Source organism: Nanorana parkeri, unplaced genomic scaffold (genome assembly GCF_000935625.1).
Source record: "Nanorana parkeri isolate BGI_ZX_2015 unplaced genomic scaffold, ASM93562v1 scaffold139, whole genome shotgun sequence".
Lineage (NCBI taxonomy): Eukaryota > Metazoa > Chordata > Amphibia > Anura > Dicroglossidae > Nanorana > Nanorana parkeri.
This window is the reverse complement of record NW_017306407.1, coordinates 1306329-1332784: the sequence shown is the minus strand read 5'-3', so window position 1 is coordinate 1332784 and position 26456 is coordinate 1306329. Positions and strand designations below refer to the sequence as shown.

Sequence of the window (26456 nt, the reverse complement as noted above, 5' to 3'; positions counted from 1 at the left end):
CCAACAGGAAAGTTTGTTCTCTAGTGTCTGGGAAATCTCCATTTACTTGGAGTACATTCTGTCCTACCCAAAATGGCCGTTCCCTGCCAGAGCCTTAGTTAAGTTCAGATTGGCCTCTAGTGTATGGGAGGTAACCTAGGGGATGGTGGGAGAGGACGGCTGTGTATGAGAGGGAGATAATGGAGAGCTGAATAGATATATTAGAAGAATCCGAAATGATATAATGAGGGGGGGAGATAGGGATCTGATGAGCCCTCCGAGAAGGAGATTATACAGGATGGCGGAGATACAGGTGGGATGGAGGAGAGAACAGAGTGAGGTCTAGCTGCGGATAAGGCAGGCAACAGAGTGAGGTCTAGCTGCAGATAAGGCAGGCTCCATTGAACAGGCACCAGAAAGTAAAGACCTGTGCTGCTGAGATGGCAAGTGGTGTAGTTTTTGCCACTTTGCCAGTATTGTATTTATATTCTGATTGCAAGTGTACATTTACTTCTTCATATAGAGTATTAGGTTAAATCATGATCTATAGTATACTACATACATAACATGTAGTTGTACTATGGATCATGATTTAACCTAATCATGTTAGCAGGGGAATAGGGGATAATTGAAAAACTCTATTGCTGTAGTGTACTCTATATGTAGTACTGTATTAGCAGTATATACTCTATATGTACTACATATAGAGTACACACTGCTAATACAGTGCAGACAATACATTTACAATTATACTTTGCTAGCATGAATGGATTAAATGATCTGTATGTAGCCCTGTACTAGGGATCATTTAATCCATTCATGTTAGCAGAGGATAATTGTAAATCTATTGTTGCAGTGCACTCTATAGGTACATGTACTATATACTACATATAGAATGCACTGCAACAATAGCTTTACAATTCTCCCCTGCTAACATGAATACGTTAAATTATGATCCATAGTACATAATATGTAGTTGTACTATGGATCATTTAAAGTCACCTGTCCCTTTAAGAAAAAGTATCGGTAATTGGTATCGGCAAGTACATGAGGGGAAGTACTTGTACTTGTACTTGGGCCTGAAAAAGTGGCATCGGGACATCCCTAGTTTTTATGCCACAACCTTCCAGTAATTTACCACCAGCAAATCAAAGCTGTTAGGACAGCCCTGCATAGCCCCTCCAGCTCCCACCCTGCCTTCAGTTTTGCAGCTAGCAGTACAAGAGTGGATCACAGAGGGGAGGGCCCTATGTCCTGAGACTTTACAGGTAAAGCAAAAATCCTGTTTTCTTGATCATACATTACAGGACACAGGGAGTTAAATGGATGGGGCAACAGAGGGACGGGCAACACAGCAACGGACCTAACATGTCTGAAATGTTTTATTTTTTTTTGTCTTACACTTTGCTGTAACGAATATTCGTCCACAAACGAAAATTCGTACAGACTACCGCTAATGGATTTCGTCCGAATCCCGAAACGAATTGACTTTCGGACCCGAATCCCGAAAAACGAAATAACGGAAAATCCGAACGAAAACTAGACTAAACCAATTTTTTTGCCGGTGCACATGTCTACCAGGTGTTATCCTTGCAGGTATGGGAAGCTGAAGCCTGAGGGCTGGCAAACCCAAGCAGTACCAACACTCTTGGTAGAGATAGCTATAAGTGGATAGGGGAGAAATGTACCCTTCAATTCATAATGGTATGTGCACTGTGTAAAGCACTGCATAAATGGTCGGCGCTATTTAAATAGCTGTAATAAATACAAAAATTCTAAAAAAAAGTGTAAGCCAAATCCATGTAGCAAAATTAGAAGAAACTGACTGACCCACATGGGGCTCTTAGGAATGACGAAAAGGGATTAACACTTGTGGACTAAGTGGATAGAAGCTGTAGCAAGGGCATAAACAAAAACAGCTGGAAACTAAGTCCAAACAAGACCAGACTGGAGGAAGGATAGGATGCTTCCCACTGAGTATTCCCTGTGATAGAACTTCCATAGAACTTCCTCGGTTTGCAGCGAAATAAGCTTTTCAGGTGTGATGTTAGACTATGTAAGAGGTCAACTTCCTAGCTTTCAGAAGCATAGAGATAACATCTCTGTCTTTCAAGACCTAGTCTTCAACAGCCAGGCCGTTAAAGCCAGTGATTCAGTAACATGGTGGAATGCCAGTCCCTGGGACAGCAGGTCTGAATGATCCAAAAGTGCCCATGGAAGATCTGTCAGGAGTCTGACCATATCCGTGTAGCACGTGTCTCCTGTGCCAATTGGGATCAATAAAGATCACTGGAATTCCCTTTCTCTTGATCCTGGGAAGGTGCTGTGCCAAGAGTTTCAGAGAAGGGAAGGCTTAGATCATGCTGAACATAAACTACAGAGTCACCAGGCATCCATGGCGAAGGCCCGGAGATCCCTGGTCCTTGCAACAAACCTGTATAGCGTGTTGTCGAACCTGGAGGATAGGAGGTCAACATCCTGCTTCCCCAATCGAGACATAGTTCCTGAAACATCAATGTGTGAAGGGACCACTCTCTGGGATTCAGACGTTGACAATTGAGAAATTCTGCCTGCCAATTTTCCACAGCTGGGATGTGCGCAGTGGACAGGGTCAGGACGAGATGTGATGAAGGGACAACCTAGTGGGCCTAAGCTCCCGGATATTGATCGAGAGATGAGATTCCTCTGTCAACCAGGTTCACTGAACCCAGAGGTTCCTGTGGACTCCGCCCCAGCCCTACAGGCAGGCATCTTTCATGAGCATCTTCAAGACCATTGGAAGAAAGGATTTCCCTAGTTCTAACATCAGGCTGGAGAGCCACCACATTAGGGCAAGCTTTGTCTTAATGGAAAAAGCTAATGGGGAGGTCCAGGGAGTAAGCCTGTTTGTCCAACTCCACCAGAATGCTGAGCTGCAATAGCCTGGAGGGAAATTGAGCAAAGGAGGCCACTATCAAGCCCAGCACCTTCATGCAAAGGTGAATGGTCAGGCAACTCCTGGACTGTAAGGTCCGAGTATGAGAGTAGAGACCTACTTTTAAAGGGTGCCGTGACTGAAAAAAGATTGGGAAACGACATGTTAGAAGACATTTTTATGGCAGTTTTTTAAATTTATGAATGTCTAGTGAATACGTTTTTATGCATATAGCATACTATCTTTATTCTGGTATCTTGATGTCATCTCTAAATTACATCCAAGAGGTAAAAGGTGTTCTGTATGTTTAACTCAAATTTAGCCAGCTCATTTACTATAGAAACTGAGTAGCTAAATTCTATCAGTATTTATCTTGAACTTTTCAAAAATTAAAAAATAACATATGGAGATTTCCAGCTTAAAGTTTAACTATGGTCAAAATGAAATCTATATGATGCTATATATGATGCAGTCTGTCATTAGCATTAACACAGCAGTTTTTGTTTTCCTAAGCCTCATTTGTAACATAGGTTTATTAGTTGTTGACCCTGCCAGTAGATCTGTTATTTTTCCACTTGCAATAGCAAGCCAAGATGTCCAGCAAAAGTAGCAGTTACATGGGTTGGGACAAACTATATACCAATGCCATGGGTGCTTATAACAGTAAGCTTTTATTCTTATTGTCTAAACATTTGTTCCAATAGAAAAAAAATATATTGCTGTAACTGTAATTGATTTTCTCTGATTTAAAGTCTATTTAAAACTACATGTACATCCAAGACTGCCCTCTGCACAGGGTGACACCATTGCTTTGTGATTTTTCTGCAGCGTGAAGTGTGTTGTTGCCCTGTTACAGGAAGTGCAAAAATAACATCTACTGTCAGGATGAACAAGTAATAAATGCATCATATATATTATTACTCATTTTGTGTTCCAGCGTTCCACTTAGAGAACATACAATATCCACCATAACGCTCTTTTAATGCTCAACTCTGCATCTCTTTCTACTATTCCTTTGCTTGCAAAGTGACCACTATAGGGGAAGGTAAGGGAATGAGTGCTTTTGTTTGTCTACTTTTTTCCTGAATTACTAGAAATATTTCAGGTATCTTGTGTTTCCTTCAATTATAGAGGAAGATATGAAGATAGATGAGAAGTTTGTTGAAGCTGGTAAGGACACAACTAAAGTAACCAATGTTCTGTATAAAATGTCCACTTGCTTTTACATGAGAGAGATGAGTGTGAGACTTTACCAAAAACTAGCAAACAACAAAAAAAAGAAAGTGTCCCCAAGCAAAATAAAATATGTAAAACAATGTCCCTGTACTGAGAGAACACAATGACTGTCCCTATAATGGAAACTTTGCAATAATAATACCGGTCATTTTGTCTGAAACTAAAATGAAGGGGCTACAAAAAAGTGCTTAAAGCCAGTAAAAGCAGCCTACAGGGGAGCCTAGCTACAGGGAAGATTCCTCCTCACTTCCTGTTAGGATAGGAGCTTGATGGGAAAACGCTCCAATGGGAATCGAGACAAAAAAACATTTTCAGTATAGTAAGGAAAAGTTAATTTTTTTGACATGCCTTCCTTCCTGTTCCAGTGATAACTGCTCCCCCTATTTCTTGTTCTGGTGTCACAGGACAGAAAGTGAGAAAAAATCTACCTAATAGATTGACAGATACAAATAAAAAGGTTGGCTGAAAAAAATGGATGGAGCTGCTCTTTAATGGGAATGTAAATTATACAACATTTATTTTTTAATAAAGTTAGAGTTACAATATAAAAATATTTAAAAAATTATATATATATATATATATATAATCTCTTTTATTCAGATAAATATTAAATGCTGAATATTAATTTTATGCTTTCTTTTGAGTTTGCCAGTCAGGTGGAGCTTTAGGCTCCTTTTTATGTTTTCAAGGCTCTCCCTTTGCTACTTTGATGTACAAAAAAATGCCAGTTATTTCTAGAACTCAGTAGCTCAAGCTGAAATTTATACTCGAACAAATAAAGGAGTCAGAGTTACTGATTTAATGTAATTTTTAAATGGAAAATTATGTAAGAAATATGTTATTGCAAATATTAAATTGATTTCTCCTTTCTATCTCTTCTTGGTTAAATCGTTGCATTTTTAATTTTTAATTTTGATTGTTAAAGCTTCAAGTGACAAATAAAACTGTAGTGCCTGGGAATATATTTACTGTCAGGAACGGTCAGCTTTAGATTACATAGTTGATCAAGCCTAAGGAATCAAACAATAAACAGATGGTGCTAGGCTATAAAAGGGAAATAGGCTAGGATTCTGGTTAGAATGCATTATGTTGATTTTGTTGTCTGTGATGATTTTACAAATCATTTATAACTAATAAAACACAAGCATATTATAACTTTAAGTTATGGTATGTTGTTATGTTATGTATTTATTCATTTATTTTGCATGCCGCTGAATCAAACACCAGATGAGGAAACATTTGAGTCAGGTAAATATATCTTACTGTACGTATTTAGGTTTTCTTCCATATTATGTTTTTATATTGACAACTTAACATTCAGTGCTACTTTTATGATTTGTTTTATAGACCATTCACATTAGTAAGATGAGATCATTCACAAGTAAAAATGGAAATCTAATCTATATATCGCAGTCACATAAAAACATACTGATAATGGAGCGGATTAGCTAAAGGATTGATTTTCACCCTAGACTCCGTTTACTTTACAATAACCGATTGGCTTCAGGGTAAAAGAAAGGATAGCCACATCATTAAATAAAGAAAAAAAAACACGATCCCCCCCTCCCCCCCCTAATATCAACATATGGAATCTTTAATGTTAAGAAAATTTAATTTTACTGCACAGCCTACCCCAGGTCCATGCAGTCTTCCTCTTCCAGGTGCTCACTTTTTTTTTTTATATACAGTGAGCCCAGGACTTATGTAAAAATCAGCAATTCAGAAGGTAAGGTTGCATGGACCATGGGCAGACCAGGCAGTGAAAAATGCTTTTAGAAACCTCAATTATATGATGCTCTATAATATTTATGATGCACATAGAGACTTTCACCTATCCAATAAAGAAAAAAAATGAACTAGGTTGGTATTGCTATTTGCTTTTGTTTCATGAATTTATGGTCATGTAATTATTACATGATGTAAAAATTAATGGGCTGTTTGCTACAGCTTGCATATACTTGACAGCTATGTTTCTCTAATCTAAGAGAGATTCTAGGGTGCTATGAAAATCTCATTATTCAGAGATTGCCATGGTCTGAATATTAATTATAGACACTAATCAATGGGTGACAAAGCTGATGACGTATGGCAGTGCAATTTGAAGTGATGAAAAAATATTGTCTGTTCTGCCTTGGACTCTCATTTATATTGCCTTTGCACAGTGAACCCAAAACTGCATTTAACTGGCACTTGATGGATTATTTCTTCCACTCACCCCAGTGTTGGGGCGCAATTCCTCCTACTGACATCAACAAAGGGCACCATTGCTCCCACAGAAACCATTGATGGGGTACTATTCCTCCCTCTGACATAAATGATGGGACACTATTCCTCCTACTGAAACCAACCATGAGACACTATGCCTCCCAATGACCCCAACAATAGGGCACTGTTCCTTCCATTGACACCAATAGTACAACATTTCTCCCACTAACACCAATGATGGGGCACTATTACTCTTAATGACACCAAAAATGAGACCACTATATTATCGATACCAACTATCAAGCACTGTTCCTTCCACTGATGCCAAAAATATGACATTATTCCTCTTCCCACTAAACACTGGTGCTAGGTAATTTTTTATTCCCAACTTTGGGACATTTTTTCTACTCCCATTGACCCCTGAACCTGGGGAACTGTTTATGTCCACTGATTCCAAGGCATTTCCTACTCCCCCTGGCCCCCACGTCTTATGGACCGCTAATTCACCCTTTATATAGAAAGTTTGGTGTCTCTTCCTTTGCATTATTTATCCCAAGCTCTAATGCCCTACTATACCTAGTCATATAACTAGATCTATGCTTAAACAGCTGCTGTGCAATAATTATCCGTAATTTAACAATTGTCCATTTGGTTGTTTATTTTGCCAGAGGAACTAAAAGGAGGTAAGAGGAATTGTATTCAGTATATAGTTTTAGTGAGATGTTAGAATGTGTTGATAGCCAATTGTTTTGAGGTTTACAATAATCTGAGTTTTTTTATTTGTTAAAATACTTTAAGATGAAGAGGTCAAAGGAAGATTCCCATGTATTTTCTGGTATTGGGCCAAACTGAGATAATGTAAAATGACTCCTAGAGTGATGGGGGAAGAGCTAGCCACAGAGCCAGTTGTCTTTTTTTAGTTTATTATAACTCTGTTTCACAAAAGCCATATAAAGACTTATTTGCAATGGGGATGGTAAATACTGTCTTCCCACACATCCCAGCAACCTAGAAGCAGCCAAACCTCCCACCAATTTTCAATATCCTACAAAAACCAGCAGCTGACACTGGAGATAGTGAATTAACCCTGGTACACTGGTATATACACCCATGCATATTACTAACAAACGTTTGCAAAAAAACAGGGATTTGTGGTGTGCATATATTGCAATAAATATTCTTTAATGGACATATAGGGGTTGATTTACTAACCTTATAAACACACCACGAACGTGTATACACCTCTGCAGTGTGTTCCCTCCCAGCATGATCTATGGGTGGAATCTAAACACCTTTGTAATGTGTACACACCCAGCAGGTGTGTTGTGCAAAGCCCTGAAGGAATTCCAAGGTGATGTTGGGTAAATTAGCTCTATGTTGTGTTGCTTGCGTTGATGAATGCAGGAATGTAAATGCATGAGCTAACCATTTTTGTCTAAACTGTGAAGCAGCATTATATATGCGTCATGTGCATGATTTTTCCATATATGGCATTAGTGGAAATATGCTTTTAGAGACTTTTTGGTTGATAAATACGTTTTGCTGTGTGAAAATCACACACACCTGGTGTGTGTGTGTTTAGGTTAGTAAATCACCCCCATAGTGTCAATATGGGCCTAAAAGACACAATTGGAAGTGAGCTAAAGACCAAGCACTATGCAATAGAACTGAAAAAATGTCTGTGATTCAGACCTGTAGCTTTCTAATCAACAGACAGCATATCAGACCTCTGCACAATGACCACTACTTCCATACAGAGAGCAAGTGTCTTTCTTTGCAGCATGCTGGCAGGGGACAAGCTTTTCTACTCAGGCCATGGTTGCTTTCTTAAGATGCCCATACACCTTACGATTATCGTATGCGATCGGTTTTTCGTACAATAATCGCAAAGTTGATGGGTAGTGTGCAACCGTGTATACTGTACAATCGTTCAACTTTCGACTACCCAGCATGTTAGAAAACCTGCGCGTCATCGTACGATGATCGTTCAGTGAGTGGTGTAATAGTTCGTCAAAAATCGAACTAAACGCCTTGCGCGTGCGCCAAACGAAAGATCAAATGGAAGTTGAATAACGGCTGCTGTCTCTACTCCGAGCATCCATACCTGTGTTCTTGTACTGTCATGGACCAGTCGGGCAGCCATTGCTGAGGCTACATGTCGCAGAGTACAGATGCAATAACCATGGTCACACATAATTCTACCACTCCACATGTTGGTCACACATGAGGCTTGTGAAAGTAACCCCAAATATTTCCACCGAAAAAACATCAACCCACCCTATGCGAAGCATGCAACATGTGATTAACATGGCCATTCTCCCTTCAGACCCAGTTGGATAAAACGTTAAGTGTCATGCATGCCCTACACATGTGTCTTCTGCTTGCTCCTTTGCATTGCACACCTGCGACATGTATCAGTCAAACCAAGCATTACCACAAAGAAACATCCCTCACAAACGCATCACTCAAGCAGGAGGACTATATATTCATAATGTGCTCATGCATGAAATGAGGACACTGACACAAGGCATGCAGGAATCTAATTTTTATATAAAACTTCTCAAATATAAATAGAAAACACAAAGAGGGGCGCCTTTCCTGGTGCAGATAGGTTTATTCCAGTAGACAGGATAAAAAGTAAACTGGCAGGTACTCACAAAAATAGAGTGATAACAAGCTGCAGGACAATTAAAAACTGGAGCAATGAAGGGATCCATGCAGTACGTCCTGTGTCTATACATGCAGTACGTCCTGTGTCTATGTATAGACACAGGACATACTGCACGGATCCCTGCAGCTTGTTATAACTCTATCCTTGTGAGTACCTGCCAGTTTACTTTTTAACCTGTCTATTGGAATAAACCTATCTGCACCAGGAAAGCCACCCCTCTTTGTGTTTTCTTTCAGATGTCCCAGTTTCCCTGACTGTATTGGGGCTGCGCCCTGCACATATGCCCAGCACTCCATCCTTGTCAGGGATGTGGATTGCCTCTGGCGCTTGTACATGCAACAATGGGGGTTAAACAGTGAAAGGCCAGTGCAAACGACAACTTGCCGAAATGGCAATAACCGGGAGTTGAAGGCTCCTAAAGCTTGTGGAGTTCGTCAAGCACATCATTAAGAGAACGCCACAACTCCACCATGTGCTCCGACAAATCCTCCAGCATGCCACAACATTGGCTGACAGCAGTGCACAGTCGTCCGACTGGAGCTCTTCCCTGGTCTGGTGACGCAACGTGAACTGTAATTGAAGGATCAAATACAACACACAATTACAACATGTTCCCAATGTCAGCTTCTATGTCATATGCAAGAAACAGTACATACCAGAAGGCGAATTGGAAGAAGGACCAGCCACCACCTCTCTCGCCACGCTCCCCTCTGATGCAACCTCCTGAATATGCACTATGATGCAATAAGCAGATGCCAAGGTTAACATGCAGATGAAGATCTGGTCATATGTGATGTCACAGTCAGGAAGGTGCACATACCAGAACCAGAGCTCACTGAAGGCGTACTCATCTGCTCACTCTCCACAAGGTCCACATTCACTGTAAGGGAATGAACAAATAGTTTCTTAACATGTGAAGGGCATGTGACATGCCATAATCTAGTCATACCACAGGACAACCTCCACCTCCTGGTCAGGCTCCTCCACATGCGGGCGCTCCATCATCACCTCTGTAGCTCCTGCTGTGTTCTGGATCCTACTCTCCAAACTCCTCTGTCCGTTCATATCTGCAACATTAAATAGGCATATGTGCCATCACCAAACGCACATGTACATATATGTGTGACATGTTTGCACACGATGCGTCTAATGACACATCGTGTTCTGGAGCTGTACATGGATAAACATTAAACATGGAGAATACAATACCCTTCCATATATATATAACTCAATCAGAGCTGTGCATGCTCTACTACTCCCCAATGACCAGGCCTGTAAGCCAACATGAAACGTGTCCAACCATATGTGTAGGTGCAATATTCTAAAAACCCCACACTTCTACGTATGATCCTGTGCATCCTGGCAAGCTGGCCAATCTCTCGCAGTTTGAGGTCGCACCACCTCTTTCTTAGCTTGTCCTTGGACCTCCTCACTTCAAGTTTGGCCTGCAAGGTCTCAATGAGCTGATCCAGGATCCTGTCCTTTCTTATGTTTCTTTGTGGGTATCTCTTCAGCTTGCAGTCGTAGTCCTGCTGCTCCATGATGGAGACCAGCTCCACCATTTCCTGTAAGGACATTGATGATGCCCTCTTTGTGGTCAACGCGTAACCGTGTGTACGATCGGGCCTTCGCTCATCCGACCTAGAGGGAACATCATTCCTTTTCGGACAAACGCTCTCTCGTTGGTTGGTATGTAGGGCTACCAAAGTGATCGTAGCCAATGCATGGCAGAAAGGGTATGCTTAGCAGACCATAGTTCAGATATTGTCTCATAGGCGTTTTGTCTTGCAACATGACGAGTTGTCCATATATAGCATATCTGGGGGACAGAGCAGGCCTAAACTCTGATGAACACTCTTCCCATTTACATTGGTCGCCATGTGTTCAGCATGCCTGTTTTCACCAGCAACGCATTTGAAGGTGGAGGATGTGGGCGACAAAGCTGCCTACTTGAGTGTGTCAGATATGGCCAACATTGTAATGAGCACCAGGTTCATTACACGAGCATAAGGACAAAGCTTGTTCGGGCCAAGTGTATGTGTTGTTTTTTGGATGTGGCTGGCACATGTGGGAGTCAGATACAGCACCATATCTATATTGTTTGCTCTAGCTAATATTTCATTGCACATTAGCAGATGTCCCAGGTGGGTATACAACATTGGAGTATACATAGTACTACAATGTCGAGGTATGGGATTTGTTTGGTGCATGGGCAGGTACCAAGGGCATGAAACCTATCAAGTTGAGGAAGTATGTAGAGGATTTGACACCTACTAATCAGTCTGTCTCTCAATTATACAGGCATTGTGACAGAGCGTTTCACTAATCCAGACTTCCTGAACCAATTCATTGATCTGTATCGCGAACTACCATGTCTGTGGAGAGTGCGGTGCAGGGATTACTGTAATCGCTCCAAGCGAATGGAGGCTTATAATAAACTAGCAGAATTATGTAAGACCATATCGCCAGGTGCAGACATAAATTATGTGAAACAGAAAATAGCAAACCTACGGACCGTCTATAGGAAAGAGCAGAAGAAAGTTAGCTCATCCCAGAAGTCCGGAGCCTCTGCTGATGATGTCTACCAGCCCAGGCTCCGGTATTATGAGTATCTGCGTTTCCTGGATGATGAGGAAGAACCACGGCCATCTGTCAACAGCCTGCAAACACCACCTACTCAGGCCCAGACTGCCTCGTCCGATACCGACGACCTTCCCACCGACATAGCTGAGAGCACGCAGGTAATTAATTATTTATTCACCATGTCAGCTCTGAAATAATAATGATTGTCTAACTCCCATATGTATGCAGAAGACACAGATTGGAATAGAAAAATCACAAGATTTATTGAACAAAAGTAATTATGCGGCACTCAAACTTTTTTGGAAGGACAGATTCAATGCATTAAATAAACACTTTATTTTGTAGAAGTATGTTCAACGGCACTGGAAATTACATTTGTCCCTGCCATTCCACAGCACCAGGGCCATTGAAATACTGCAAGTATTTGAGCCGGTTCTGCTGTGCAGCTGCAGTAGGCAATCGCGGATGCATGGGTCCCAAACCGTCAAGGCCATCCACATCATGCCTCCAATCCCCTGGGTGCATGACGCCACTCACAACATCCTCCTGGTCTAGGATTTGTCGGGGCCTGTAGGAGGTGCCCTGACGTCTCAGATAATTGTGGAGGGTACAACAGCAGTATACTAATATGTCAAATTTCTGGAGACACATGTTGATGGGAGTGAATGCGAAATCGGTTTGCCAATATCCCAAACACATTCTCCACCACTCTGCGTGCACGGGGTAAACGATAAATAAATATGCGCTGCTCCATGGAGAGACCACGCATTGGAAAGGGCTTGAGTAGGTGATCCCCAAGGGCAAAAGCTTCATCAGCAACAAACACAAAGTTCATGCCGTGTGTGGTTTCCTCATTGCTTGGTAGGTTCAGGGAACCATTCTGTAGACGCATGTTGAAATCATTCGGCTCCATGACACCTCCATCGGAGTGTCTTCCATTCATGCCAATGTCCACATACAAGAATTCATAAGTGGCGTTAACCACTGCAAGTAGTATAATGCTAAAGAAGCCTTTGTAATTGAAAAAAAAGGATCCAGAGTTTGCAGGTGGTATGATGCGGACGTCTATGACACCTCCACAGTTGGGGAAATTCCAGATGTCATTGAATTGCTTGGCAATCCGTTGCCATTCAGCTGCATCTGTGGGGAACTGAGAGTGACATGTAATTAGATATCTGACTTTTCAAACGACATACGTCGTGATGACACATTTCTTGTACTTTATCTGCACAGGACAGTGTCTGCATACAGGAAATGTTGGAAACTACACCGGGACCCTCTACTGCTCCAGTAGCTGCCAGGAAGCCACGCAAGAGGCCAGCTACCGACCGGACAATTGAGAACTTCCTCAACAAGGCATCAGCAGGCCTTGATACATTGCCGGATGAGAGTGCCCTGTTCTTCCAGGTTGCAGCACTGAAGATGCGCAGCATGGAGCACCACCAACGACAGTATGCACAGACAATGGTTCTCCAAATAATGCAAGACGGAGAAAATGGGCTGCTGGGTCCAAACTACCTCACTAGGGGGTCACAAAACAGTGCACGTGGGGACACACGGGTTGCAGTGCTGACGCATGATGTGGGAACCCAAACGCATGTACCACAGCAAAGATTTACACAACAGCAAATAGCACCAAAATACATGCCAAACTACTCCCACCAGCAACACCCACACAGGGAGCATCCAGAGACACACTATGTCATGGGCCATGGCCAAGTACAACAGCATACCATCAGCCAGATACAGGACCAAAGGTTTTGGAGTGCTGGGACATCTCAGGGGCAGGACAGACAGGGGTGGACCATGGAACATACCTACACAAGTCTTTAATGGCATAAGCTGTGGTTAACTGCATGGCTAATGTGTTACCATGTAAAAACAATTAAAGATGTGTGTTGTGAAACAGTGTCAAAGCATATTTTTTCGGAAAGTGCAATAATAACATTTACCTTGAGATACTCATCACGCAATACTTGGATGATTGCTGCACAGGTTTGGGGGATTATGCGCCCAAGTGCCTGTGCGGAGATTCCTGTGGAGAACTTCAGGTCCTCCAAGCTTCTACCAGTAGCGAGGAAACGTAGTGTGGCTATGAGCCGCCGGTCAGGGGGATCTGCCTTACTGTATCAACCTTCTTGATGTGAGGGGACACCTGAGCCAGGAGGTTGTTGTATGCTGCATCAGACATCCTGAGGTAATTCCTGAAGTCATCAAGGTTGTTCTTCCTCACTTCCTGCAGGAGTGCAATGTGAAATTAGGTGTCACGTTTCTTCAGCCAATTCTTGGTCCAGAGTCTTCTTCGCGATGGCATGCGTTGGCGGTGAGCATGAATGGCAGCAACACCGACCATGATAATAGTCCTGCTAGTCATATCTTCAGCCATCTCAAACAAGTGTGGGAAAGAATGTTCTGGGTTTGGGTCCTTTAAGGACATTGCACGATTGATGACGCTCACCGCTAGGGTTCAAACGATTGCTTCCGTCTTTCGATACAAATCATACAATTACGTTTGCGATTGTACGATATTCGGTCGTGAACGTGGTCTGTGCATGATGGGGTCGTCGGCCGATGATCACACGACGTTGCGATCGTCGCATGTTTCGCATCGTACGATAATCGTACGGTGTATGGGCACCTTTAGGAAAGTGAAGTGTAAGACTTTGCACATCTTTTGTTTTGATTCATCTGCATTATAGCTGATTTAAACTAAATTTAATTGGGCTTTAATGAGAAATGGAAGTCTGAAAGAAATGTCCACAAAAGGCAGTGGGGGGACTAGGACAAGTCACCAGTAGTGCCTGTGGTCTCTCTGCAGCAGATCTTTCCACCATGACTGACTTACCATGCCTTATTCTGTACTGTGCCTGTGTTAAGGAGGCCATTTTGGTAGAGGCAAGGTTTTACTTCCTCATGTCAGAGCCCCCAGCAAGGAAAACAGTGAACAACACATTAATGACATCTCCATATCTTCTGAGACAGTCTGATGCAGCAGTGGCGGAAATTAAAACTGCAGATATACTGTTCATGTATGAGGCTGTAGGCACACCTTGTGTATACCTTGAGGAAGCTGCTTAGGCACAATTAACATTTATAAGTGTCCCCTATAACATACTATATCGTCTCTCTTTTTGAGTTCAAGTCCACTTAAAATATAAGGAGTTTGTAAAAATGAGTCAATGTATTGGTTTGTAATTTAACGTATGGGCTTACTGTATGAAGCATATTACATTAACACCAATGCGTGATACTGTAATAACATCTTCCTAACTGTCTATTTATTACATGACTTTCCACATTAAGAAGAGGAAGACTTTGGCACTGATGGATCAGGATATGTCATTGGTATGTACTAGGCTTGTTATTACAGCAATGGAATTTGGATAAACTATTCATAGAAAAATAAGCAGTTTGAGAATACTATTTTAGAAAAAATAAACACAACATACACTCAGCTTCTGATCCTGGTATGTTATGTTAAGTGTCCAATCTCTAGCATTTTAAAGCTGAACTCCAGCCTTATGTTCAGTCTGGCAAATTGGTACAACATCATCTTCTGTGCTGAAATTGCTTACTCTGATTGCACTGAACACTGTGAGCTTCTTACAGTGTGCATTAGAATCTGCAGCAAGTCATATAGAGCTCCCCTAATTTCTTCACTGGTGGATGTCCAGCATCAGCTGGCCACCTTTAGCCTGACTGTCCCTGTCCCACCCCTTTCATTCATTTTACTTCAGTTATTTCACTCATGGAGGCTCAGCATCACATATGCACAATATCTAAAGTGGTCTGCATGCACATGAAGTCTGCCTAGGAAAGCCTACCCCAACACAATGTCATTCACCCATAAAGGTGTTTTGATGGTTGCATAACTTTCCCCAAGAGCCAGCTCATTGTTTGCATCAAGCCAGAGGACTCTTAAAAGTAGTACTGAGGCAGGCAAGCTATGTACAGCAATACAAAACACAAAAATTCCCCAGCCTCAACCTGCCAGCCAACCTGCAACCAAACAAATAGCCCTGTCAACAGTATGCGTTAAAATCAGAGGTTTAGTTGCACAAACTTTTGGCCAAAAATATGTAGAAGCCACACGGCCGCACCAAGGCACCTCTGCAAAGTGTGGTCCTAACTCTATGTATCCGAGTCTCCAAGTGTGAGCATATTAATGAAGTTGATAAATTACATGCAGGTGTACCTGGAGGTAGCCAACTCCTCCTAATAAGGTGCAGGGATCGGACAGGGGAGGGGGGGAATCCCTGCACGGAGCCAGCTCTCTGCAGGGATAGATCAATAAGTGAGCAAGCGACAGTATGTGTTCGCTCACTTCCCGATCTACTGAGCCGACCTGTGACAATTTAATTGTTATGCTGTAACTATTTAACTATTGCTTTTCTAGTGTATTAATATTATTTGGCCACTTTGGAGTGGATTGTTCTATCACTGGCCATATATCTTCACAGCTGGTTTTCGGAAAAGTATGCGGCTCTGCCGTAGAAAGTCCCACACCACTCATCTGTCCTGTTACTCCCGCTGCCCCAACAGCTGTTACCACACTGTGGCTGCACCATATGAGGAAGTCGTAAGATATCAGAGGAGGCCTTGTGATCACCACAGGCTCATCGTGCTTCTAGGTAAGTTCAGATTTTCTTTCAATACAAGCATATTACTGCCGTATTTTATTTCCCTGTGTCATTCCTCCCTATATAAAACTATATGAAAGAGAGAAGAGCAGTATTTAAAGGGTAACTAAACCCAATAACCAGAAAAAAAGCTTGTTTTTGCGTTCAGTGCAGCTTAGTAGGTATTGTCTGTAGTTGCTGAAAATGTTCTTAACCTGGAAAAAGAGAATGAATGCAGCCTACAAATGGACTTGTAAGGCAATATATACTGAGTGGCCAGATTATTATGACCACCTGACGTTTGAAGGCAAATTAGCTATAATTTGGCACTGAAGTTTCTAGAGGGCCAGACCATTATAAATAGGGAAGGAGGTTGTTTACGACGACAGTAGAAGTGATTTCAACGTGATTTCAACGCGATTTAACAACCTTTGAACGTGGGATGATTGTTGGCGCTCTGAGCCATGGAGGGAGTATCAGCAAAATAGCAGAATTCGTCAAATGTTCAAGAGCAGCTGTTGTTAAAATGTTTAAAGACTGGACTGTCAGCCGCAAATCTGGGTCTGAACGTGCGAATTGTGGCCGTCAGCGACTAGTCAATGTTAGGGCAGAACGGAGAGTGGCAAGACTGGTACAAGACAACAGAACGGCAACAGTGCAGTGTCAGATTCCTCGCATTATCTCGTGGCCCAACGAAGTACTGATGGGCTGGTCATAATAATCTGGCCACTCGGTGTACACTACCTGGCCAAAAAAGTCACATAGTGTAATATGTTGCTGGACCGCCTTTAGCTTTGGTAAACTGCACGCATTTGCCGTGGCATCGTTTTCAATAAGCTTATGCAATGTCACAGCATTTATTTCCATCCAGAGTTGCATTCGTTTTTCACCAAGATCCTGTAGTGTTGATGGGAGAGTCGGACCACTGTGTAAAGTCTTCTCCAGCACATCCCAAAGATTCTCAATGGGGCCATTCCATGTGTGAAAATTTTGCTTCATACTCCCTGAGCCACTCTTTCCCAATTTGAGCCCGATGAATCCTGCCATTGTCAATACGCCCATACCATCAGGGGAGAAAAAAATCCATTGATGGAAAAACCAGGTCATTCACTATATCCAGGAAGGCAGCTGGCCTCATTTTTTGGGCACCTAACGTTGCTGAACCTAGACCTGACCAACTGAAGCAACCCCAGATCATAACACTGCCTGAAATCCAGGTGGGGACTTTTATTTGGCCAGGCAGTGTATTACAACCTTTCTTGTGTAAACGACTTATCTCTCCATTACCCATGTAATAGAGATAAACAAAGGCAGACATTTTCTTTTAATCCTGCCTAGGTGGCTACCATGGCCCCTTCCATAGATATACTGAAGAATTGAATGTAGCCAAACGGAGACAGGAACTCTGTTATTACTGGGGAAACCGGGAGCAAATTAGGGAAAAAACCTGAAAGAAAGAAAACTCCTGCTGCCATCTCATGTAAGGATTGGTCAAATATATGACATTTTTATTTTTGGGTTTAGATGCACTTAAATTATCCTGGCTTCCAGGTGTACAAAATCACAGCTGACATGTAAGCGTCCATATCTTTTTTTTCTCATTGCCACTCTTCTGCTCTTTTCTCTCTGTGCACTTGTGTGAGTGAAATGCTGATTCAAGGCTAACCAGTGGCGTAACAATAGCCATAGCGACCCAGGCGGCCGATATGGGGCCCGGGCACAGGGGGGCCCAGCCAGGACACCCCCCTGATGCCGTGGGGGCCACCATGGGTTTGAACGCGCCACTGTTCAGATCACTGTGATCTGTGCAGCCCTGCGTTCTTCTCCATAGCCGCTGCTGAGTCAATGAGAGTCAGCAGCGGCGGTGGAGGAGGCTGGACGTGGCGGGGAGGCGGGGCCCGGGGGTCAGCATCAGAGAAGGGGCCGGTGACGGAGGAGGGGGCGGGCCCGGCGACGTAGGACGGAGTGTGCCCGGCGACGGAGGAGGGAAGACGGAGGAAGAAGAGGCGGACAGGTAAGAAGTGTGACCAGCCCACCTGAGGGTGACTGTGCAGAGCGCACCATAGAGAGTCTATGGTGGGCTCTGCACGGTCACCCTCAGGTGAGCTATGTGGGCTCTTCAAGGGGTGTAACTAGAAATCACAGGGCCCCATACAAAATTTTGCATGGGGCCCTGTGATTTCTAGTTATGCCGCTGAGGCTAACCCTATCTTTTAAGCTGAACACTGGGACAAAAAACTCCATATATACTCTTATATAGCCACAGAGGAAATACATCTACTTTGTACACACCAAACGCCTTTACACACTCAGATGTTACCATATAAAAGTAGCAGTGACATCATCACTGTGCTGCACATAGCTTATGCAGAGAGCAGAGTTGTGGGAGGGACCCACCTACTACAGGCTGCCTGCAGAAAACTATAGCAGGGCGGATACAAGACCAGCCACCCTGCACAAGGAGAGAGAGCAACAGTGACTAGTCTTTATTACAGGAATCTCTTGGACAGAGGCAAGCTTTAACGCTGGATTACTACACAGATCTGCAGATTGTCTTTCCTCCTCCTTTAATACCTCTATTACTCTTTGAAGCAGGAAGAAGATAAAGAGATACAGCATGGCTCACAAAGGAAGCAGCATGGGGGGAGGTATTGGTGAGCAGATGGGAATGAGGCTGTCAGTATTTTGTGATTGGCTGTTTTTACTCAGGTGCTAGTTCCAAGCTATCATGATTGGTCTCTCTTGTTTCTCAGTGTCTCCATTCTCTGTGAAACAGGGAGGAGAAAAAAACTTTAGTATGAAGCAAAGAGGCGGCAACAAGGACGGAGGTACTGGCAAAGAGATGGGAAGAAGTATTTTGTGCATGGCAGTATTGACTGCTTTGTACTGGCTTCGGCATTTTGTATTTGCAGTACAGTTTTTAATATGGGTTGGTACATGGATGTGTGTACAAGGCTGCATGTTACCCTTATTTTTGCCGATGTGCAAGTACATTTGTGCTGTAATATGCTCAAATATGCTCTTCATCGGACATGGAGTACTGTCCTGTCATAAAACAGAATTTAAATATTTAACTGTTTCCCCTGTAGGACCTTCAGGAGTTGGAGTTAATGAACTAAGAAAACAGCTTATATTTTCAAATCCCAGTTTATATAAAAGTCCAGTGCCACGTAAGTGATGTTATTATTCTAAATCTAAAACCATTGACTCATTTAAAAATAGATACAAGCATGTATAATCAGGCTGTGGTAGACCAGATACACATGAACATTATCATAGGTCAGATGTTCTAATCTTCTAAGCCCTTGGTTCTCAATTGGTGGGTCGTGACCCAAAAGTGGGTTGCTGGATGCCTTCCACTTTTCTAGGTGAGAGGCTTCTCAGGCTCTTCCTAGCGCAAGATAGTCAGTTCTCGTACCAAGCAGAATTTAAAATATGCTGCCCGGCGCCGAGTGTCAGCTTGAGGTGGGGTTGGGTGGGCTGGATTTATGGCTGTGATGGAGTTCCATCCATATGTGCATTGCTTACTGCTCCCTCGCATGTCCTGTAGAGGAGCCTGGACCAAAGTAACATAACATTTTGGCTCCCAGCACCTCTTCAGGGCGTGCAATGGAGCTGTACAAGCAATGCACATATGTATAGAGCTGCGTCACAGCACAGCAGCCCACACTGGGCCCCAGGCTGATGATCCACTCCAGTTCTTGTAAATTAGGGAGACTGGGTGGATCTAAAAAAAAAAGAAAAAATACATAATTCTTTTTTTTTTGAGTGTGTGTGTATGAGATTGTGTCTGTGGCTGTGTGTGTCTATCAGTGTTTTTGAAGGCCCATTCACACTAGTACAGTGCATTAATCGGACAGTCAAATGCGATTGATGCATTACATCACACAATCACACCTACTGTGCGTTCTGGTACCCACCCACAGTTCGACCGCCCGCAGCAGAACACGGTACCGCAATGCCATGCGTTCCATTGCAGCGCGACTTGGGTCGCGACCTAATGACCAAGGACAATTGTGGGTCCTGAGGTTACACAGGTTGAGAACCACTGTTCTAAGCCATCAGTTCACTACAAAGACCCGAGCCATTATGAAAGTTTTTATGACTCCAGCATACTGATTCCCAAACATAGCCTCCATTATGCAGAAAATATTCAATACATGACTAAAGGTAAGCAATTGTTGTATATTAACCCCTTCGTGACGGGAGACGTACACTGTACGTCCAGCCACAAAGGGACCAAATGACTTGTCACGTACACTGTACGTGACGAGTTATTTGCTGCTTTAGAGGGCTGTTAACCGCTGAGAATCAGCTTTTAACATTCATTAATGGATGCCCTTACTACAGAGGCATTCATTAATGAAAGGGTTAACCTTTTTCAGACACCCGATACCTTAATATCGGGTGTCTGAGAGTCAAAGCAGAGCAGCGGGCAAAAGCTTTTGCCGGCATTCTAACAGCTCGTATAGATCGAGAGATATCTCTCTCAAGCTATACTGGCTTTTTTTTTCTTTCACCAATAGATACATAATGTGTCTATTCCTACAATGTATCTATTGGTGAAAGAAGAATGTTTCAGTTTGCTGATCGTTGTTGCAACAATCAGAAAACCTTTAGTGACAGCTGAATCCTGAACTGCTGCAGGATCAGTGTCACTAACTTATTATCGGCTGTTCTGAAGTTTGAAGCAGCCTGATAATAACCAAAAATGTATTAATTTATCAAGCAGTAACAGTGAGATTAATTCACAATGACTGCTTGATATAATTAAATAAATAAAATAACATTTTTAAGTTTAAAAAAAAAGTGAAAAGTGTAAAAAAAATAAATAAATGTGAAAAGTGTAAAAAAAATAAATGTGTAAAAAAAATAAAATAAATAAGGGACAAATAAATGAATGTATTTATTGCATTTTTTAGCTGTGCTGGTTTTGTAAAAAAAAAATACTACCAATCAAAACTGGGAAAAAAGTGTTTTTTTTAAATGTTTTTTTCCTCTTTTTTATATTTTATTTGTCCTAAGTGAGGCGTTAGACACACATATGTGATATAAACATACAGCCCTATCTGTCCTCTAAAAAACAATATATAATATGTGTGGGTGCACTTTGTAAGAAAGTATATCACTGACGTGGAAGAATCACACAGCAAAAATGTCAAAAGTGTGTCAGTCATTTACGAACAGAAACTAAAAACAAGCTCAGTCATGAAGGGGTTAAAGAGTTGTTCCTGTAGTCATTAAATGCATCCAAATGCATACGTTGCTCCTGGACCGCTGTTCCTGGGGACTTCTGCTAAACATAATAGTACCATAAGAAGGCTTCAAGTCTGGTTAAGAAAACTTTCATTTTACACAAACAGTGCCCTGCTAGTTTTGTGCAGCTCTGCACTTTTTAGAGACTAGAAGTCCAGCATACCAACTGCCTTCATATTAATCTCAGCTAATAAACATGAATTCCAGATACATAGCACATCCTGTCATATTTGGTTACACTGGTATTTAAACTGACTTTTGAAGCTCAACCCCTGGGCACAATAAGCTTACTGGAGTTAAACTAGTTGAACACTCTATTTCCTCTTGAATGGTATCTGCCATTATGTACACTTCTTCACCTCGTAAATGTTCTTGTTTACATGCAGGTGGAAGTACAGCTCCCACTGCACTCTATTGTTCCTCCAGCTCTAAGCTCTAGACCCCCCCAGTGCTACGGTCGTATCTCTTCTCCTTACCATTCACAAAACACATACACCTTGGCTTTGTTTTATGACTGGAAAAGGGGAGAATAAAGTGGAGATGCGACCGTAGAGCTAGAGAATATAAGACCTGCAAGGCTTATAGACGAGCGGACACCAAAATACAGATAGAGCTGGACTTTCAGGCCACAACGGAGTCCAGAACCAGGCCCAGGTACTCGTCATGGGGGAAGGCACCAGACAAGACTGCGGGAAGTTCAGGATCCATCCGTACTCCCCCAAGGACCGCACAGTGACCCCCAGAGAAGAGTGCGACACTGCCCGCAGAAGATCGTCCAGATACCCCACGATCGAGATGCACCGGTAACGCAACAGCGCCAGAACCATGGGCTAACGCCTTGTAGAACACACGCGGGGCCGACGCCAGGCCGAAAAGGTACTGGAGACTCCAAGGATCTACATTCATCCAGCATGTCGCCCTGGCGACACTTGCTTGAAGAAAACAGCAAACAAAAGGAGGAAAATGAAAAAAAAATTCCAGAGAAATTTTTTTTCGCTCCTTACTCCTGACGCTAGGCAAAAAACTGGAGACTTGTCAGCAAGTGGGGGGTTTGGCCACCAGCAGGGGCCGCCCCTAGGCTGTCTTTGTCTCTTGTTATGTGCCTAGCGTCCTTCTCCTGCAGGTGGCGATATACCCTACCATTCAGGATCTACGATCTGTTGCCCTGTGTCCTTCAATGAACGGGAGAGAAATGGTTGGGGTGAAGAAGGGGGTGTACATCACACCTAGTGGCTCTAGTCTAGAGGAACCAGAATATTCAACTAATTTAAAGCCAGTAAGCCCAGAGTTGGGCTGTAATCACTAGGCACCTTTGGAAGCATTCTCTCTAATTCTGTAGATGCCAGTTTTGGCTGAAAGGTTCTTCATGTGGCCCTGAAATCCTTGGCCCCTGTTCTAGTTCCCTTTTGCAGTTGTTTCCTTGGGCCTGTTAGCTGTTGTCTTTTTTGTGTTGCCCGCTCCACATCACAATGGTCTAAGAATTAACTCCTTGTATCCAGTGATGTACGATCCAGAAAATGGGATTTTCGTCTTACCTATAAAATCTTCTTTCTTGTAACAGAAAGTTCCTGAACAAGGACCTCTATGGCAGGATAACCATGTCTTTTTTTTTTTTTTAATGAAAGCTGCAGATTAAAAAATAGCAAATATTACTTTCAAAAAAACATTCACCTGTTAAAACATATATGTAATTTGAGTGATTGGGTTAAAAAATAATTTGCAGCAGTTTAATAAATGTCTATGTTCCAACAGACACCACACGCCCTAAGAAGAGTTATGAAGAGGATGGGCGTGAATATTTTTTTGTATCTAAAGAGATATTTGAAAGTATGGTATATAGTCACAGGTATAGTATTTGTTTGTGATACTTGAATATAAAATAAACCAAAAACTGCAGCACAGGCTTTTTTTTGTTATCCTGTATTTTGATGAGCTATTCATTTTCTATTTTGTTATTTTTTGGCTTCAGTTCTGCTTTAACATGAAATAGAAAGAATGATTGGATATGTAGCCAAAAGGTAATATACCAATAGCAATACATTAACCAAAACGTCTATTTGGGGGAACGTGAACATCAACAATACTGCAATTAATTACTATTCAATTTGCTATTATTATTTGATATTCTATATTAATCAAATCACTCATACTGAATTATATACTTGGAGTGCAATTTCAGCAATGCACAATATACAGAAAGCTTTGTTAGGTGGCATACCAGATAAGAACAGGAAAATTTCTTTTTTGTCATGAAACTCTAGCTAAACAATTAAATACATTTAAAATACATATATTTGTTTTTCATGTCAAACAATTTGTGAATCTGTTGAGCCACTCTTGAGATTCACATATTTTCACTGTATGGGTAATATGGTGATACTAATATTTACAATTTCATCTGTCTGTGTCACCTACCTGATCATTAGACTATGAAATACATACACTGATGAGGTCCTCCTTGTGCTCTTCTTCTTCTCCTGTAAACTGAATAGTCACCATCCCTTCTAGGCCCTTGTGTCTGAAATCAGGTAAGATTGGAAGCATTGTGCCTTGCCTGATTGACTCACATTGCATAGCCTTCCATCCCCTGTCTAACCTCAGCTGATTGATCTGTTTGTGAGTCAGTTGGCCAAGTTCACACTTGGGCGATCCATGACCGCGTGACAATAGTACACGAAACTGTGTGCATCGCTGTGCAGTCGCAAAATCGCCCACCACTGCTAATTGCGCTGGCGGTGCTATTATTTTTTAATGGCACTCCAGTCGCGCCAGGCAGATCCGTCCTGTTCAATCGCGCACGATGGCAGTTGAAAAAACTGCATGGTGTGCAAAAAAGGTACATGTATCTTTTTTCAGCAATTGCCGTGCAAATGTAACCCTATTGAAATCATCCGCTGTGTGCAACAGCAAACGATCGCGCGGTCCCGCCGAAAACCGGACACCAGTCGTAAGACTCTACTGCATTGAACAGTACATACTAAACACTTGCAGACAAGATAGAAGGAAGAGCAGACTGATGGTCTCATTGGTGTTCTGATACTCCTTTGTTGTCCAGTTAGCAGGATGGAGATATGTTGGTGACCAACTTCTGCTGGTTCACTGCGGTGGAGAGTCACCATGTAATTAAAATGACAAATCCTAAGTGTGTTTAGCAGTTTGATTGGAGTTGAGCTTTTAAATCTTTGACAGTCTTTCACAGAATTAGAACTTTCAGCATTGTTGAAGTTTCAATTATCACGTCAAGACCCAGAGCAAAATATGTATTTAATTTCTGCACAAATCCTGATGCTGAATATTTTATCTAACTATAGGACCAGTATAGTTCTTTGTAGCACATTCCCCTTATTTTTACAAACTAGTTTCTCACTCTATACTATATTTATTTTTCCCCTTTTAGTTTTCTGGAGTATGGCGACTACAAAGGACATATGTATGGTACAAGTATAGACACAGTGAAAGAAGTTCTTGCTGCAGGAAAAATATGCATCATTGATTTGGAGCCACTGGTAAGATTAACACTCTTCCATATGTACTATGACACACAATACTATGCACTAAACTAAAAGTTGCAATGAGTCAGGAATGATGCATCCATTTCTAAGAAAAATGTAAAATGTTACACTTTGCTTTAAATTTATGATAAGCACAAATCCAAACTTGCACAAACTATAACTCATGTATTTGATCTCTTTCTGTTTTGTCACAGGGTATCACTGGAGCTAGAACACATGAGCTGAAACCATATGTCATATTTATTAAACCACCGAGCAGAAACTGCATGAGGCATACTCGAAGAAATGCCAGCATGATCACAGACTATTTTGTCAATATGAAATTTAAGGTAACCTGGCGTCTGCCATGTTTGACACAATTTAATAGGTTAGCTTAGCTCCCTAATGTCCAATCAATTATTGATTCATTTCGTAATCATTTGACAATTTTTTTAATATCTTGCCAAACTTCTAGTATCAACTTTCTTTCTAAGGGCCTTAGAAAGCACCATTAATCTTGGCATGATGACACCACACGTCAATAGAAAGGAGAACCACACAGAGGTGCCCCCAGGCCGGGCGTAACCCGGTGAGGCAGCTGAGTGTCACCCACGGGGACATCATCATGCACGCAAGAACACGATATCATCATGCATGTGCTTAATTATGTCCCATGCACTTAACTCTAAAGAGAGGAGGCGATGTTCATCCGGTGGGTTAAGGTATGCCGCCATGTCTCCTCCTCTCTGGTGCAGCTTTCGGGCTCTCGGTCCATGACTTTTCAGAGGGGGCGACACCAAAATGATGCCCTCTGATGGTGTCACCCACACCCCTCTTGTGGCACCACTGGAACCAGACCCTGTATATCTGAGGTTTTAATAAGACAAGTTCCACCTGCATTCTGTCTAAGGAGGTTCTAACAACTGGAACCTAATGTGGAACACCAGATTCTAATTTTAAATAATTGAAGTGGTGGTAAAAATAGGGGTTTACTTACTTTTTCATATGCTAAATCTGCATTTTTGTTAAGTTAGATCATTAAAATTAATATACTGTTTTTTCAGGAAGAGGATTTCCAGGATATTGAAGAGTCAGCAAAGAAAATGGAGGCACAGCTCGGACAGTATTTTGACCAAGTGTTGGTTAATGATGACCTGCAGTCTGCCTGTGTTCAACTCGTGTCCATAGTCCGTCGTGCTCAAGATGAGCCACAGTGGATTCCAGCATCTTGGATCTGTTCTGATTCTTGAAAAAAAAACAACATGTTTAATACAGTTATTAATAGCAATTGTATGCTTTGTATTTATTTAAATGATTAGGTAGAACCGGAAAAACAATAAATCAGTTTACATAGATATCTTTTCTTTCACAAAAATATTAGCATTTTTATTTGCAGTAGAGACCACTCTAAATACTATATTGTATTATGCTGAATAAAGTTGGTCTGAGAATTTCATTAAGTGAATTATACAAATTGGGTGCTATTAAACTAGTAACAGCTC

The 26456-nt window shown here is 42.0% G+C and overlaps 1 protein-coding gene across 1 annotated transcript in view; it reads left to right on the top strand.

Annotated features, from left to right (window-relative positions):
• The window catches only part of MPP4 (membrane palmitoylated protein 4), a 45741-nt gene extending 19507 nt beyond the window's left edge, over positions 1-26234 (top strand). Inside the window, 11 exon segments of the mRNA XM_018554010.1 lie at positions 4025-4063; positions 5357-5377; positions 7023-7029; positions 11535-11545; positions 14895-14933; positions 16049-16219; positions 19297-19377; positions 23216-23309; positions 24861-24969; positions 25170-25304; positions 26019-26234. Coding sequence (XP_018409512.1) covers positions 4025-4063; positions 5357-5377; positions 7023-7029; positions 11535-11545; positions 14895-14933; positions 16049-16219; positions 19297-19377; positions 23216-23309; positions 24861-24969; positions 25170-25304; positions 26019-26204 — 893 coding nt within the window. The 3' untranslated portion in view covers positions 26205-26234.
• The last annotated feature ends 222 nt before the right edge of the window (positions 26235-26456 follow it).